General features: G+C 38.7%; 6 protein-coding genes and 5 non-coding genes across 13 annotated transcripts; 3 read left to right on the forward strand and 8 right to left on the reverse strand.

Annotated features, from left to right (window-relative positions):
- The first annotated feature begins 148 nt into the window (after nt 1-148).
- AT4G29400 (oxidoreductase/transition metal ion-binding protein (DUF3531)) lies at nt 149-2149 on the forward strand. Its single transcript, NM_119085.4, has 7 exons — nt 149-618; nt 783-868; nt 1019-1097; nt 1203-1262; nt 1371-1492; nt 1572-1643; nt 1760-2149. The coding sequence occupies exons 1-7, from the start codon at nt 232-234 to the stop codon at nt 1860-1862; spliced, it is 909 nt and encodes a 302-aa protein (NP_194669.2). The 5' UTR covers nt 149-231; the 3' UTR covers nt 1863-2149.
- AT4G29410 (Ribosomal L28e protein family) lies at nt 2087-4079 on the reverse strand. 2 transcript variants are annotated; one of them, NM_119086.4, is made up of 4 exons: nt 3982-4079; nt 3699-3860; nt 3301-3464; nt 2087-2440 (listed from the first exon to the last, which is right to left on the reverse strand). In NM_119086.4, exons 2-4 carry the CDS (start codon nt 3844-3846, stop codon nt 2321-2323), a joined length of 432 nt encoding a protein of 143 aa, NP_194670.1. In that variant the 5' UTR covers nt 3847-3860; nt 3982-4079; the 3' UTR covers nt 2087-2320. The 2 variants fall into 2 exon arrangements, with proteins under 2 accessions (NP_194670.1, NP_001078470.1); NM_001085001.1 differs by having other exon boundaries at nt 2126-2440; nt 3699-3855; nt 3982-4044.
- Nucleotides 2531-2625, reverse strand: AT4G08125. The gene has a single exon (NR_142181.1). It is a non-coding gene; the product is annotated as an other RNA (small nucleolar RNA).
- Nucleotides 2699-2783, reverse strand: AT4G08155. The gene has a single exon (NR_142182.1). It is a non-coding gene; the product is annotated as an other RNA (small nucleolar RNA).
- AT4G08165 lies at nt 2846-2938 on the reverse strand. The gene has a single exon (NR_142183.1). It is a non-coding gene; the product is annotated as an other RNA (small nucleolar RNA).
- Nucleotides 3074-3166, reverse strand: AT4G08175. The gene has a single exon (NR_142184.1). It is a non-coding gene; the product is annotated as an other RNA (small nucleolar RNA).
- An 80-nt stretch (nt 4080-4159) lies between the features above and the next one.
- On the forward strand, nt 4160-4231 carry AT4G29415. Its single transcript has one exon. It is a non-coding gene; the product is annotated as a tRNA-Pro (tRNA).
- Nucleotides 4232-4337: 106 nt separating this feature from the next.
- AT4G29420 (F-box/RNI-like superfamily protein) lies at nt 4338-6182 on the reverse strand. The gene is made up of 2 exons (NM_119087.3): nt 5639-6182; nt 4338-5489 (listed from the first exon to the last, which is right to left on the reverse strand). Exons 1-2 carry the CDS (start codon nt 6084-6086, stop codon nt 4597-4599), a joined length of 1341 nt encoding a protein of 446 aa, NP_194671.1. The 5' UTR covers nt 6087-6182; the 3' UTR covers nt 4338-4596.
- Nucleotides 6183-6184: 2 nt separating this feature from the next.
- rps15ae (ribosomal protein S15A E) lies at nt 6185-7503 on the forward strand. Its single transcript, NM_119088.4, has 3 exons — nt 6185-6451; nt 6929-7089; nt 7167-7503. Exons 1-3 carry the CDS (start codon nt 6322-6324, stop codon nt 7263-7265), a joined length of 390 nt encoding a protein of 129 aa, NP_194672.1. The 5' UTR covers nt 6185-6321; the 3' UTR covers nt 7266-7503.
- A 135-nt stretch (nt 7504-7638) lies between these two features.
- AT4G29440 (Regulator of Vps4 activity in the MVB pathway protein) lies at nt 7639-11845 on the reverse strand. 2 transcript variants are annotated; one of them, NM_119089.3, is made up of 7 exons: nt 11563-11845; nt 11339-11471; nt 11164-11267; nt 10920-11091; nt 10687-10824; nt 10375-10594; nt 7639-10288 (listed from the first exon to the last, which is right to left on the reverse strand). In NM_119089.3, exons 1-7 carry the CDS (start codon nt 11601-11603, stop codon nt 7824-7826), a joined length of 3273 nt encoding a protein of 1090 aa, NP_194673.2. In that variant the 5' UTR covers nt 11604-11845; the 3' UTR covers nt 7639-7823. The 2 variants fall into 2 exon arrangements, with proteins under 2 accessions (NP_194673.2, NP_001031748.1); NM_001036671.1 differs by having other exon boundaries at nt 11339-11425; nt 11563-11817.
- A 785-nt stretch (nt 11846-12630) lies between these two features.
- AT4G29450 (Leucine-rich repeat protein kinase family protein) lies at nt 12631-16508 on the reverse strand (the record flags this gene model as incomplete). The annotated part of the gene is made up of 11 exons (NM_119090.2): nt 12631-13064; nt 13228-13417; nt 13527-13589; nt 13679-13805; nt 13882-14123; nt 14205-14350; nt 14431-14511; nt 14592-14663; nt 14746-14953; nt 15039-16079; nt 16433-16508. The coding sequence occupies 11 exons, from the start codon at nt 16506-16508 to the stop codon at nt 12719-12721; spliced, it is 2592 nt and encodes an 863-aa protein (NP_194674.1). The 3' UTR covers nt 12631-12718.
- Nucleotides 16509-16512: the final 4 nt, after the last annotated feature.

Genomic DNA, 16512 nt, shown 5'->3' on the forward strand with positions numbered 1-16512 from the left:
AGTTGGGTTGATATCGGTCCGATTGTGACAGTAACAGATGGTTTAGATCAAATCTCACTAGTTATTTTTGTTAGCCACGTCAGCTTAATATTCGTGTACGCGCAAGCTCACCGTTAGCTATGATAAACCCCTTCACTATCATCTCTTACAAAAACCCATTAGCTTCTTCAGTCTTCTCTAAAATACTTGCAAGCAACAGAGTCAGAGGTTAAGTAAGAAGAAGAAAAAATAATGCTAAGGTTTCAATGTTTTCTTCACCTTCTTCAGCCTTCTATGGCGAAGAACAACAGCAACCACTCGAATATTTGTTTACACAATTTGGCGCCGTTTCGGGTCACCGACACGATTCCTGTACAGAAGATCCAGGAGTTACGTGCGAATCGGTCGAGGGAGAGTGGAAAGTTGCGAGTAAATGGAATAGGTAGAGAAATGGAAGAAGGTGTGGAAGAATTCGAAGAAGTAGATGATGGAGATGATGATGAGGTAGAAGATGAGTTCTCGGCGAAGAAGAGAGGCGTTTACAGAGCGAAGAAAGAGAAGATTGATTACGATAAAGACCCTGAGTTTGCGGATATTCTTGGAGATTGTTTAGATAACCCAGATAAAGCTCAAAAGAAGGTGAAGTTTTAAACTTTGATCTTTGGATCTTACCATTTCGATCGAGAAGCTGTTGTTGAGCTGATGTATTGACAAAGTAACGTTTATTGAGCTGAAATTTTTGAGTAGCTTTTGATTTTGATTGTTATTTTGAAATGGGTTGTTTATCAATGAACTCTTTTTAGATGGAAGAGAGATTGAGGAAGAAGAGGAACAAAATTCTTCATACTAAGACTGGTTCTGCAACTTCGATGCCAGTGACGTTTAACAAGTGAGTGATCCTATGTTGCTTTTGAAGTTATATGTGATTCTCTTGGTTGATTTTGCTTGCTCATTTGATCTGCTTGTTCAGTAGTTGTTGATGTTCAGTGCCTTGTTCTTCTCATTGTTTATTAAACTCTTGGTTTTGTTGTTCTGTAAGATTTGAGTATTCGAATTCATACATGTGGTTGGAGTTTTACAACACACCGCTGGACAAAGACATAGCCTTGATCTCTGATGTGAGTCCTCAAACTGAATCTTTGCATTCCTATACTAATCTGAGGAGATAGGGAAAATCTTAACAAATCACTCACTGTTTTGTTTTGATGGCTAAAATCTTGCAGACAATCCGGTCCTGGCATATCCTTGGACGACTTGGTGGATACAACTCCATGAATATGCAAGTATGTCTATGATTGAGAAAGTGAAAGCATTTATCTATTCGGTTTCCTTTTGTTTTCTCGCATTATAAGCATTAAGCTGTTTTTTTATCTTTTGCTCGTATGGTGCAGTTATCACAAGCACCACTGGATAAGAGGCCAAACTATGATGCCATACTTGGAGCTAATGTCGAGCCCACCACGTTTTATAACATCGGGGATCTTGAGGTTCAAGACAATGTCGCTCGAATATGGTGATAACTCTCACTACACCCTAAAAACATTTTTTGCAAGTCTTGTTGTTACTCATCACATAAATGATGGTTTTGACAGGCTCGATATTGGGACCTCGGAGCCGTTGATTCTCGATGTTCTGATAAACGCATTGACACAAATCAGCTCAGAGTGAGTTCAATTCTCTCCTTCTCTCTGTATGTTTATTAACTGAATTAAGCTTTTGAGATGGACATGTTTGAAATGTGTGTAAGCTCTAACGTGGTATTTGTTTTGGTTGTTTCTAGTTATGTCGGGATAAAGAAAGTTGTGTTTGGTGGATCTGAGTTCGAGAGCTGGAAGGAGAATATGACATCCGAGGAATCTGGTTTCAGAGTCCACAAGATTTAACATCTTATACACACACCCATTAGATTACAGCTGTTTCAGAGGCCACAAGAGTTCACATATGTGTTTATTTAGATTTGCACTGTGATATATTATGGAAAATTAGAATCACATCTTCATGTTCAATTACATCTTTGTAGCACTAGCGCAATTACAAGTATTGAGAAATCAGAGCAGAGTGATATTATGGGAAATTAGAATCATATTTTCTCGTTCAGTTAATCTTTGTAGCACTTGCGCAATGACAAGTATTGAGAAGTGAGAGCAGGCAGCCAAGAATAGATCTTTTTTGATAAAAGCCAATGATGGTAGTTTTAATATCATTTAGTGAAAAAAGGATGGTGGTACAATCCTTGAGCTGTTCAGGAAAAATCTTAACCTACAAGCTGCTGTCAGAAACTCTTAATGGCTCACAACAAGCTTTTTAGAAAAAGTAAACAAGATATTCAGTAGTGGATTCTTCAAGCCTGTCTGTTTCTCCTCTTGGGACCCGACTTGGCTACTCTAAGACCTTTGCTGATAGCGCTAAGCCTAGCAAGTGCTGCTTTCTTCAAATCAGGCCTGTAGTAGTTGTCCACTACCTGAAAAGTTGAAGACAATCAATCGGTTAGTACTTTTACTGATAGAAAACAAAACAGATGCAATATGAAATGGTGCACAGAAGAAAGATTTATCTCAGAAGCCAAGCGTAACAAATATATTTCATAGAAGAAATACACCACAAAGGAGTACCTCTTCTTACGTGTTAGCTTTCTCATCACTGATAGGTACGAATTGCAGACTAAATAAAAGTAATCTCAAATTCTAGGTATGCTACAATAATTCATATTACTATTAACTCAGAAGCCAAGCGTAACAAATGTATTTCATTGAAGAAATACACCACAAAGGAGTACTTCTTCTTACGTGTTAGCTTTCTCATCACAGCTAAAATTAGACAGAAAAATAGACGAAATCATTAAATTGAAACAAATAGCTAAGGATTTAGCTCAGAAGCCAAGCGTAACAAATGTATTTCATTGAAGAAACACCCCACAAAGGAGTACCCCTTCTTACGTGTTAGCTTTCTCATCACAGCTCAAAAGGACCAAAAACTATTATCAAACCTATTGTTCCATTTCATTAGAATTTTTTTATGTTAGCTTACTCATTACTGATAAAATTTGTCACAAATAGAAACAGAAAACTGTCCCAAAGCAATGGTAAAAGTTTATAGCTCAGAAGCCAAGCGTAACAAATGTATTTCATTGAAGAAATACCCCACAAAGGAATACCTCTTCTTACGTGTTAGCTTTCTCATCACAGCTCATAAAATTAAACTATTCTCAATCCTAAGTCTCAAATTCACTAAAGCACTTATCCGTAAGATTTTCCAAATAACCCAACATGTATAACCGCAGATAAAGCAAACAAACATTGATCTTAAGAAGATGAGTAGTACCTGATTGGCAACAACTTTACTCATCCTCGAGAACTCCTTCTTGAGGATAGACTTGTTAACAGAGAGCTTAGGCTTGTTTTGTCTCTTAGTCTTGGTGGTTCCGAGTACAACACCTTGGTCCTTGCCAGCCGCCTGAATGGTCACTGTCTTTTTGTTGGCCAAACCTATAATCATATAAAAAAGACTCAAACTTCAATCACATTATCAGATACTAATACAAATCCAATCACCCAATAGCATGTAACCAACAAAAAGATAGTCATCAATTCAACAAGTTGTTAATTTTCCCAATTACATTTAGCTAGACATATAAAGGTAATGACTTGTGTTCATATCAACAGATTCAACAAAAGAACAAACTTGAGATAAATCTAGAGTAAGCAACAGTTGTGTATTACCAGAGTGCTTGTACGAGTTGATGTTGACGAGGTTGTTGCTCTCTTTGCTGAACTGAACCTTGGCATTACCTCTACCGAATTGCTTCACCAAGAAACAGTTGTTTCTCTTCACGATCTCCCAGATCAACTGTCCTGGAACTGTGGCCATTTCGAGCTCCTTCACTGATTATTGAAGAAGAAAGCATTTAGTAACACAACATATATGAAGCGGTAAAACAAGGGCTACACAGATTGAAGAACAAAGAACGGCAAATTGGTTTGTAAAGAGATGATTCAAGCTCACCTTGATATTAGCAGACCTAGATGACGGCGGTAAAGAGAAGAGAACGAGACTCGTGCCGGAGTTAAGTTATGATTTATGTCGATGCGTTAATATATATACATTCTCTGCAAAACCCTAGTTTGGTTCTCGGAGGCAATGTTTATAAGTCAAATATAAGTAAACCAGACTTTTATCAAAAGGGCGTTTGGTCTAGTGGTATGATTCTCGCTTTGGGTGCGAGAGGTCCCGAGTTCGATTCTCGGAACGCCCCTTCTAAAATCATTTTTTTTTCTGCCAACTAAACTTTGTTTTTCTTCACCCTTGCTAAATTTTCCAAACAACTCTGCATCCATTAGACTCAAATTGACCACTTAACTGGATAAATGAAAATCATCATCAGACATAATTTTCACTTCAATGGAGCAAATCCAAATCTTGTTTTATATGGTGAAGCTATAGATCTTACATGGTGAATAACTATCTATATTTGAATACAAACTCTTCATGAAGCATTATAACTCCCTGAAAAGCATCAGCACAACACAACAACATATGAAAACACTCTTGACACATTCTTTGTTACCATCATCATCATCATCACAGAAGATTCCAAGTTTCAGACTTGAATGTTCGGACTTAGACCCACATATCTTCACCTCCTTCAGCCCACATTCCCCATTTCCATCTCACTCTCGGGTTACTCATCATACATGTCGATATCAGATTGCTTCTTACTCTAGGATCTTTGTCCTGGTGAATCATCAGTCTCATGTCTGTCAAACCTCTGTACTTATTAACAATAGACCTGATGAAAGAAACTGTTTGATGAACATTGGTATGATCTGACATCTGTACACGTGCTGTTATTTGCTTCAGGCTGTCTGTTCCCTTCATATCACCTAGGCCGCCTTGGCTTTGGAAATGTGTTTCGATATCTGACCAAGTCCTGGGACTCAAACTAAGAGAAGTAATGCCAGGGAATGCTTTGAGGATTGTTGCCAGTCCAAGTTCTAACCTCTCAGATTGTTCTATAGACTTTACTGAATCCACTGCAAGCTTTTTGATCTTGTTGCCAAAACTGATGTTGCTGATTAATCTGTACATATCAGGAGATACGAGCTCTAAAGTCTTCAGATCTTGAAACTCCCCAAAACTAACACCTTCAGCGTCCTCCACAGAAAGATGGCATTGCACCAACTTGGGCGTTTCAACTAGAAGAGATTTAGGCTTGTTGCATTTTAGCTTCAGTTCAAGCAGGTTTGGCGCCACGATAGCCAAGGAAAGTGGAGCATTCGACACAGTCCAATGACAACTCTTTAGGTGAAGAAAATGGATTCTTGGTTCCTTAAGTCCTCCAACACCAATCAAATTCAGCTCTTGAAGAAAAGGGAAACAATCATTGACCTTCTCTAGATTCTCATCATCAAGTCTGATGAATTCAAGTGTCAAGTATCTGAGATTAGGCATCTCAGTCAGGCCAACTACAGAGAGCCAAGCATTCTTCACCTCTAGTTTCACTAACTTACTACCTGCAAGATACAAATAGACTTAATCTAGTTACTATCATATATCATCATCATCATCATCATCATCATCATCGTCTTCCAATAAAAAACTTCTATTTCAAACGAATCCGAAACGAAACTAGAGGAAATGATGATGGAGAAAAAAAACTTACAGTTTGAAGAAATGAGCGCCAAAATATCCGATTTTCTCCAGCAAGATTGAATCCAGAAATCCGAAATTGACAAATTCTCCAGGTCTTCACGAACCCTAGGCAACCACTCCTTCACAAATTCGACATCGGTCAGGTACAAATCCTTGGAATCTTCTTCATTGAAGTCGTCAAACGACATTCCCTTAAGCGCCTTATCGACTCCGACTGAGATTGAGCGAATTTTGCTAGAGTTCTCGATTAGGCTTCTGAAGATCGTCTTGAACGGTGTGACAACGACGATGGACCGCGATTTTAAGTACCGAGACCAGGTACAGATGAGATTCACGGCGCGAACCTCTCGAGAAAGCGAGTTCAATGTCTTGGAAGCGACTCTACATCGTGCTAGGGATTCGGAATCGTTGATTCGACTCAGAATTTTGATCCAGAGCTCTGGTGGTAACTCGTCCATGGTGTTTCTTGATTTGGGAAATTGAAGGAAAGGAAGAAGACGAAGGAGAGAAGGAGTTATAGAAATTTGGAGGTACGTGTGGTTAAAATCCCGCACGTGTTAAAATTGTAAACGACTAAACTACCCTTATGAATTCTGGAAAATAACAAACGTGTCATAGAGTGAAGAAAAACCCTTATTGTTTTCTAGATTTCTCCGATTTGTGTAGTATCGTCGGGATTTTTTGACCGGAGAAATGGGGAGGAGGATTTTGAACGATGCGTTGAGGACGATTGTGAATGCTGAGAGACGAGGAAAAGCTTCGGTGGAGCTCAAACCAATCTCCACCGTTATGTCTTCGTTCTTGAGAATCATGAAGGAGAAAGGTGAAATTTTTCTCCCTTTTGTTTTCTAATTGGTTCTTGATGCTTACCCATTTATCATTTTTGGGATCGGAAGCTCATCAATTCTCATGGACACTAGATTTAGTAGTATTTTAGAAGCTGCAATTAGTTCGTGAGATTGTTGGGCTTACTTACTTGTGAAGCTACAACATTTGAAAGTTTGAAACTTGAAACAAAGTTTAATGTTTTTTGCTTCCAAGTTTATGTTTTTGCTTTTATGATGCTATCAGTGGTCTGAGTTGCTTTGTTCTACTTATGTATATATATACCTGTTGATTCATATTAAGGATGGTTAGATAATTCTTCTGCTAAATGGATTTTTTTTTGGGTAATGTTGCTAGATAGCGATTTCAAATGGTTATTATAGTTGTAAGTAGCTTTACATGTTACAGATTGTTTGATGGAATCAGCTTTTCCTTAGTGTGTTTTAACTTTACAAAATGGTAATGTTAAATGTAGGTTATATCAAGAACTTTCAAGTGTATGATCCACATAGAGTTGGGAGAATAACAGTTGATCTGCAAGGGAGGGTTAATGACTGCAAAGCTCTTACCTACAGGCAAGACGTTAGGGCAAAAGAGATTGAGAAATACACTGAACGCACACTTCCAACACGTCAGGTTTGTTCATTGTCTCTCTCTCTCCATATCCAGAAATGCAGCTAAATAGCTTAGCCTTTTTGATTTGTTCCATGTAGTGGGGTTATGTTGTAATCACAACTCCGGATGGGATTTTGGACCATGAAGAAGCAATCAAACGGAATGTGGGTGGTCAGGTTCTTGGCTTCTTTTACTGAATAGCTTGAGCTAGCACATGGCAAGAACCTTCTAGTGTCAAAGGATTCAACAAAAGATTGAAGTTTCGGTCCTTCTCCTGTTGCTTTTTGTTTTTTGTAACTTGCATTGTCTTTGAACAGATTGGCAATTATTAGATAACACATTTGTTGCTAAATTCAAAGATCTTGTTGTTAGTTTATATTTTGGACGAGAAATTTGTTCTTCCATAGCTATCTGAATAATCTATATTTCTTCTATACACAGACGGGTTAACAGTTTTCTTATTATCATGGTAAACATAACATTCCTGTTTCGTCCACCAAAATAGTACATCAATCAAGATATTTTCTTCTCTCGATTTGTCAATCGTATCCTCAATCATTACAAATCTGACTGTATATATGACAAGAAAGCCAAACATGTAATACAAAACAGATGAGATATCTCACGGCAAAAAAGTTATGCTCAGGATGCGAAATTCAAGTTCAAATCTACAAGCAAACCAATCAAAGAAAAGAATTGAGGGCTAATTGAACAATGAATATGTATGTATGTATATATAAACAAACGGGAAGAATTCAGCGACGAAGAGCCCCGAGCTTGGCAAATATGTCATCGTAATCTGGGAGTTTGGGATGTACATGGCTAGCTTTCTCCTTTGCCGGAGTTTCTGGGTCAGGTGATGTCACAGTTTTGGGAAGCGAGCTTGAAGAAGAAGCTAATCCTTCTTGCTTAGCCATTGACTTAGCCTCTGGAGTTAGCTTTGAAGGAGATTCTCTATAGTGAGAGATTTTTTCAGTTTTTGGAAGAGAGCTTGAAGAAGTTGCTGATCCTTGTTGCTTAGCTGCTGGCTTTTCCTTTGGAAGTAGCTTTGGAGGAGAATCTTGATCGGGAGAAGCTTTGTCAGTTTTTGGAAGAAAGCTTAAAGAAGAAGCTGATCCTCGTTGCTTAGCTGCTGGTTTTTCCTTTGGAACTAGCTTTGGAGGAGAATCTTGATCGGGAGAAGCTTTGTTGGTTTTTGGAAGAAAGCTTAAAGAAGAAGCTGATCCTTGTTGCTTAATCAGTGGTTTGGCCCCAAGACCTAGCTTTGGATGAGATTCTTGATCGTGAGAAACTTTCTCAGTTTTGGGAAGATAGCTTAAAGAGGAAGCTGATCCTTGTTGCTTAGTCAGTGGCTTGGCCTCAGGACTTAGCTTTGGTGGAGATTCTTCATCAAAAGAAACTTTGTCAATTTTTGCAGTAACGAGGGATGGTCTTCTCTCTTGGCCCTTTGTTCTTCTTGAGATGGAAATATAAGGCCTGGTTTGAATGTGTGCAGTATCTCTATGGACTTCTTTCTCATCTTCATCGTCACTGGACATTGTGTGAAAATATGAAGCAGAAGCAGAGGCAGGGGTGGTCTTGTGGGTCCTCCTATCTTGACTTCTGGTAGAAGCTCGAGTCGGGATTTCTTCCTCCAAGTCCTTATGGCTGACACCCGAATGTAGATGTGTGGGCCGGGTTCTTGACTCAGTTCTTTTCTCTTGATATCTGAAAGAAACTCTCTTTGGAAGTTCCATATCTGATTCATCATCACTAGAAGATGAATCTGGAGGTATAGAGCTTGGTCTTTTGTCTGAGTTACTTGCTTTCTGAGTGTAAAGTTCATTCCTAATACTGCTAGAAGAAGCTGTCTGCAGAGAAGAAGACCTTGACGGATCAACCTCTGTTGGAAGATACTCTTTTATAGATTTAGACGACGTCTTGTCTCTTGGCGGACTCGATCCATAAGATGGGAGAGTCGTTTCATTCTCAAGTCCACTGGCTAGAGGTCCAAACTTAAGACCTGTAGGAGTCTCTGCGTCAGATTCTTCCTGTGTTTTGGAATCATCTCCTTGGTCTTCTGTGTCTGATGGGAAAAAGTAACGTCCTAAATCATCAGGACCTTCAGACATGTGAGACTTCTGAGCTGTCAGCTTCGACTTTCCTTCTGCACGTCCGGAAAGTCTTCCTAGATTGTCTTCTTCACTTTCAGAATCTCGGTCATAATCATCAAACTTTGCAGACGGCTCAGGCTCATGCAGAGAAGCTGGAGGACTTGTAGGACCATCATCAAATGTTGGAGGAGAACTTGGCTTCTCCTTTTCAAGAACCTGTGAGGTTGAGGCTGAGCTGAGTTTTCCCAGATCCTTGTGTCCTTCGAGGCTCCATGAACTTATCTCTGTAGGCATATGATCCGATGTTTTGCTGCTACTGCCAAGCAATGAAAATCCTAATCCTTGTTCTGGTTCATCATGATAAGCATCTTCTGTGTCGAATTGAGGTTTGTCAAAAAACGAGCTATAGTCATCAAAAGCCGGAGCAACAACAACAACAGGACTGTCATTGTAGCTCTCTCTATCTCCAACAGTGCTCTGAAATTTGTTTTCCTCAAAGATACTTGGTGAATCGATATGGTCCAAGGCAGTGACATCATTATCATCGGAAAAATTGCTTGACGGTGAATGCGATGAAGCTCGGCTTGATTGTTTCTTATTTAGAACATCTGCTGAACTGCTAAGGTTTATATCATCCATACCTGGCTGCTGTTTCTCTCTACCTATTTTAGCAAAGGAATCATTCGGCCTCATCTCCAATGAGTTCTCCCGAGAATGACCTCTCCTCCATGAAGTATTTTCTGATAGCTCATCAACAGTCTTCTTAGATGACTCTGCTCTAGTAGTAGTAGTAGATTGATCTACTTGCCTGTTATTGCTTTTTAATAACTCTTCTTTACCAAAACCTCCGCCTTGCATATTTGAGCTACTAGTACGACTATGTGGGGGATTGCTTCTAAGATTCTCATACGAGGATGAGTTCCGCGACTCTGTTGAATTCTGCATCATCATCATTCTTTCTTTACTTGAAAGCTCAGCAGCTCTACGTGCAGCAAAACTCGCTCTTTCCGCAGATTCAGCAGCAGCACGTGCAGCACTCGTTGCATCAACAAATTTCGTTTCGAATGGAGATGTATCCCCATGACCTGGATTGTGATCCCTGTGTTCTCTACCGTCAACTCTATCTCCTGTATTAAAAAAGACGATTAGTTTTTTTCTAACACTCAACACCAACAAACATCCAACGGAAAACGCTTCTTATAGAAAAACTAACCAGAAGGTTTTGGGTCTTGATGATAGTGATCAGGTGTCTTCCCAACGTTGAAATCAGTAGATGTCATGCGGCTTGAAGATCTCCCATCAGTTGCATATGAATTCTGCGACACATTGACAGTAGCTGCAGCTTGAAATACTGGAGGTTGATTGTTCTGGATTCTTGAAGACTCCGACTTTATTCCAGTTGCTGGCTGAGACACAGATGAACTTGCTCCACTCTGCTCAAAGAAATTGAAACTGCTAATGAGGAAACGTATACTAGAGAAAGAGACGAGTGAAAGTAATATTTAGCTGAAAATGTATTACTAACCGCCGACATGGTTTCCTTTGGATCTGATTCAACCAAAGACTCTGCTTCCCAAGTTACATTATGCTGCGTAGCAATCTCCGTCAAAATTTTGATCTTTGTTGGACCATCAGGAGCTTTAACAGACAATTTCTCTACTAACTAAGCAAAATAAAGAGAGAGTCTCAATAAACAATCATAGCTCTCTTCTACAAACAGCGGAGTAAAGTAAGAGAACACGCAGTAAAACAACTTACCAAACGACTCACACCAGAATCCGGTTGCAAACCAATAGCAGCTGAAACAAAATCTTTACCATACTTTGCAGAGAAATGCTTAACAATATCTGAGAGCTCCCCAACATCTGTTAACCTTTGAGAAGCGTATAAGACACTTGCGACAGCTTCCTTAAGATCATTAGGACATGTCCTGAAGTAAGATCACAAACAATGATCAACACAATGAAGAAAAAACAAACAAGGGTTGTTCAAAGAAACTTACTTTTGAGAGTCAATGACACCCAAACGAGCAACAAGAAGTTCACAATATATACCAACGAGCTCATAAGCAGCTACTGTCTTTTCTTCTCTTACCACATGCTCCACCTGACAATCCATGAATTCAAAATCACAGATTTCATACAAAACAAATGAAAATTTGATTGCTTTTTACTTACCCGAATTTTAGCTGTTTGGGTTTGGCCGGATTCAAGCAAATGAGCTAATTCTCTCCTCAGTTGCTTAATCTGTGTATCCTTTTTGTTCTTCAGGATTTTCAGGCGTGAAGCCGCCATTTGTAAAGCAATTTTGCTTCATTATTGAAAATAACAATCACCCAAATGTATCAATATTCCGGTAATGTGAAGAAACTCGCAAGAGGAAAATGAGAAAGTGAATATACCATTTGGCAGGCTTGAAACTTCGATGAAGCACCTTCTTCATTGAGCGAAACTTGATTAGAGAAACGAAAGGTCAAGCCTTTTGAGGTCTTGTGGAGTCTCCGAGTACACACAATTGAAACGAAAAATCTGGGCTTTAAGGGTTTTTGTTGAGGAAATCAGATGGAAATTTTGTGATCTGAGGAAATGGACCTTCACGTGACACGAAGAAAAGTATCAATTTTGGAGAAGACGCAGAAGAAGAGGTGAAATAGAGACGATAAAAAAGAAAAATTGACTTTTGGCAAAAACGGGTTAAATAGTGTTAGAAGATTTTGATTAACGCGTCAAAATGACAATCATGTAAGAAAACAAAAACTCAGAAAAACGAGTTAATGAAAAAGACATGTGTCATGTCGACAGTAATTTAAACAAAAATCTTGTATATTAACATTATTGATTTTGTAAGGTTATTCAAATATTAGATTTTCCAACTTTGAATATCTTTCGTTACTCCAATTAATCCCCGAATCATTTAATATATAAACAATGATTTTTATCAGATCTTCATTAATATCAAAACAATCTTGAAAAAATAATAATTAAGCTAATAAAATTTAAAGCGTTACAAAATAACTAGATATGTATTAAATAATTATAACCGATTTTTTGTATATGTCTAGAGTTAGTGGGTCACATGTTTTGAAATGTCTTTAAATGTAGAGACACCGACAACAGATAACTGAAATACCATAAAACTAAATTTCAAAATTAGCATTTTTTGTATTAGACAAAAAAAACAATTGTTTAAGAAGAAATTAATTGATTTATTTTCAACAAAAATAACATGATAAAACTCTATACAATTTAATAGAAATATATGATTCATCACTCAATTCAAAGCTTATCAATTTGATCTATAGTACGTTAATTTCCTAGATCAGCAATTATGAGAAATATGAATCATTCATTTCATCACAAAACTATTACAAGTAGGATTTTAACGGAATCGACAACGATCGAATTTTATACAAAAGAATTTGAGTAGAAACCTTTTAGAAATTGTAGTCAATCATAATATGAATCTGACCATACAACACAAATAACCTATATAGAAATTATCCAAACCTCTTTTAATCCATTTGGCTTCGTCCTACTTCTCCGTAATCTCTTTGACTTTCACTGGCTCTGTGGCTCACGGTCCAGCTCAGCAGCTAGGCACTGTTTCAGCTCCGCTACGATCTGGTTCATCGTTGGTCTATTCGATCCTTTATCTCTGACGCAAGACATTGCCACATCCACAAACTTCCAAGCTGAGTCCTGCGAGAAGTCTCCCCGAAGCAGCGGGTCCACGACGCCGTCTAGTTCTCTAGCCTCAAAGAACGGCCAAACGTAGTGAATAACGCTGATATTGTCTCCTTCTTCTGTTTTGATGATGGCTCGCTGGCCAGTGATGAGTTCAAGAAGAACGACCCCAAAACTGTACACGTCGCTCTTCTCGTTCAGCACAAATGTTCTGTAGTATCTGTCACCACACGTCGCAAATTGGTTACCATGTATTCCTGATAAACTTAAAAAGGGTCCGAACTGAATTGGCCAACCCTAACCCTAGTCTCACTAAACCGCTCTGGTTTGTGAAGCTACCAGCCAGAACATGTGATCTGTATTGATTGTGAAAAGGAACTTACTCAGGATCAACGTAGCCGGGAGTGCCCATGACGGTAGTCACGACGTGGCTGAGATCGTCTTCAGGGAAGACCTTAGAAAGGCCGAAATCAGCAATCTTGGCTTCCAAGTTATCGTTTATTAGAATGTTTGCTGTTTTAACGTCTCTATGTACTATTGCTGGTCTGCATCCATCGTGCAAATACTCCAAACCTGCCAAGGGGGAAATAAAACCAGGTTTCACAATACAGAACTAGGCTAAACCAGGTTTGGTTTCTTGGTTAAGCCCTGAGGAATCAAGGTTGCCAAAACCGGGACCAACCTTGTGCAGAATCTATGGCTATATGGAGTCTCTTTTCCCAACTAAGATCCTCTGCATTCTCACCTGCATGTCCATAAACATAACACCCGTGAGCTCATAGGAAGCAAAGCAACAATTGGTAACAGAGATATATAGAGAGATAATAAGATGACTTGAAAGATAAGCCTGCAAGTTGCCGTTGGCCATGTACTCGTAGATGAGAGCCATGCTACGATCATCATCGCAGTATCCAACAAATGAAGCTAAGTTACGGTGATGCACTGTCAAAAGAAGCTCTGCCTGCAAACATTTTACAGTACTTAAGCATTTTAATTTCTAAAATATTTGATCATGTTTTTGGTGTTCTTTAGATCACCTCGACTTGGAATTGGTTAGAAGCCCGGGATAATGATGATGATGAAGTTCCTTTAGGTTTTGCCAATGAAGAATCGTTTATCATCTTTACAGCAATTTTAGTCCCATCTTCAAGGGAACCAAGGTACACAATACCAAACCCTCCTTTACCAATCACTTTATTGAAGTTGTTTGTTATGCTAGAGACCTCATTATATGTGAACCTTCTCTTCCCTGAAGGCAGGAGTGGTCCTGAATAGGCTCCTGAAATCAAAACACTCGTTTTTCTCAGCATAAAACAACTTCAATTCATTAATCCTGAAGTAAATATTCCAGCCATCTAACCTTTTTTTCTTTGCCTTAGTATGATCCATATGATAACCAAGACGACAACGAGAACGATCACTGATGCTGCTACAGCTATTGGCACGACCATGCTCTTCTTCTTCTTCTTTTCTTGACATGAGTTACAAAGGTTTTGCTCATCCGCACTGCAAAACAGAGGAAATCACAAGATTCAGAGAGAGTGCTTGTGTTGAATAACTTTCTGAATAATGCTAGAAACTGTTACCTGAGCGTAAGTAAACCGGCCTTTAACTTTTTCATAAGGGATTTTGGGATAAACCCAGTAAAATTGTTTCCTTTCAAATTCCTTACAACACAAGTAAATGTGTCAAGAGGCAAATTCATTATTTAAATAGACCAACACTGTGTATATTTGTGCTTACTTACAGGACTTTCAAATGTTTTAGATCAGCCAAAAACTCAGGCACATTTTGTTGCAGGTCATTGTTGGATAAATCCCTGAGAAAAACAATGCATAACTCTCTGATAGTTCATGTGCATAAAAAGTGGTGAAAAATGTCAATTGTATACGTATACTTACAATGACTCAAGAAGAGAGAGATTTCTAAATGCCAAGACTATTGGTCCTAGTAATCCGCTTGAGCTAAGATTCAGGGACTTGATTTGATGATTATTATTGTTGTCGCTGCATCCAACACCTTCCCAAGGGAATAATCTTGGGGAGCAAGGATCACCACTCCAAACCTTGTTCACTTTATAAGTTGCTTTTATGCTTTCTATAGCATGAACTGCATTACCAAGAGAAAATGTGACTATGTGAGTTTCAGTAGAAATCTAATTCTATCTAAATAGAGATTGAAAGTGGAAACTCACTGTCTTCAATTGTGGTGGAAAATTCATCTAGAGATTGTGCGGTAAAAATCTCTATAGCATTGAGAATCGGTGGAAGCGTTGAATCTACAGTCTTCTGAATAGAAATCCAGTGATCTTTACCAGTGAAAGCTCTTGGATTAGAAAACGTCGTTGAATATTTTGAAGAAGGTTCGAAAGAAGTTTCAGAAACAGGGGAACCATTCCACAAAATCTTGATCTTTCTAGTCTCATTCTTCTCTAGTGTTTCGAGTTCCGCGAAGTAAAGATATGCGTAGAACCGAACATTTGGATCGTCTGATGTCCAGAACAATTCCAACGGATCATCAACGTTTTCAGGAGCAGCAGCTGTCTTAATAACTTCATCAGGTGGACAATAACCGTTCTGAAAAACATCGATATAGCCCGATGTTATAATCGAGTTCCAGGAGATATTTGAGGAGTATGGAGACCAAATACGATCGAATCTATCGTCTTGGTACCGTCCTGTTCCGTTTAAATATCCAATGTCCCATCTTCGATAGAGAACCAAAGAGACATTTCTTCCAAATTCAGTACCGTAGATTGAGCTGTTCACTGGTCGGAGCTCTAACCCTGAAATAAAAGGAGTTCCTTTGCCTTTATTCACAAGGCAAACATATATTGTATCCGACTCTGCAAAGCTTAAAATCTCTTTGGTGACTTGATCAGAAGCATTTTTGAATTTCACTGTCGACCAGAAGTTCACGTTTACATAGAGATCAAACTCAGGCAAAGCTTTTTTACCATCGTAGTTTCCATACATAAAGGAAGCTCTAATGAGATAAAGATGATCTTTTCCTTGTGAAAGTTTTAAGGTGTAACAGTTTCTGTTTCCTTGAGGGAAAGCTCTTACTTCAGCAAGAGTTGACAGCAATACCGGGTTTTTTGGATAGCCGTATTCTTCAGAGACCTTGAAGTTTACGCCGGTGGTTATGAAAGCTTCATCGGAGACGTAATTAATGTTAGTCATAGTGTCTTCAGGGGTATCGTAAGGAGGTATGCCACAATCGATGCTGATGTAACCTGGATCAGAGGAGAAGAAAGGGGAGTTACTTCCAACACAAGTAAAATTGTTTATGACGTCTGAGAACGTTCATGGATAGGTTTAAAAATCTGCCTAACTTCGTTTCTCTATATTGACAAAAACGTAGATCACAACTTTCAAGAACCTTCAAGAACATCGGTCAATTTCAAATTAGAAAACAGAGAAAAGAGAGAATTGTATGATTACTTGTAACACAAGACATTGTATAAGGGTTTGACTAAAAATCCAAGACATGTTTAAAAGACAAAAACTTTTCATAATAAAACTCAAGCTTTCTTCAGTCTGAACCTCGCCTCAATTTCAAATCAAAACAGAGAGGAGAAGAGGGAACCTGATTGGTCTTGGCCGTGAACTAAAATGGTGGTAACAAGGGCACAAAATATGCCGAAAACGAGATTAGCCCTCATTTTC

Source organism: Arabidopsis thaliana, chromosome 4 (assembly GCF_000001735.4).
Source record: "Arabidopsis thaliana chromosome 4, partial sequence".
NCBI classification, from domain to species: domain Eukaryota; kingdom Viridiplantae; phylum Streptophyta; class Magnoliopsida; order Brassicales; family Brassicaceae; genus Arabidopsis; species Arabidopsis thaliana.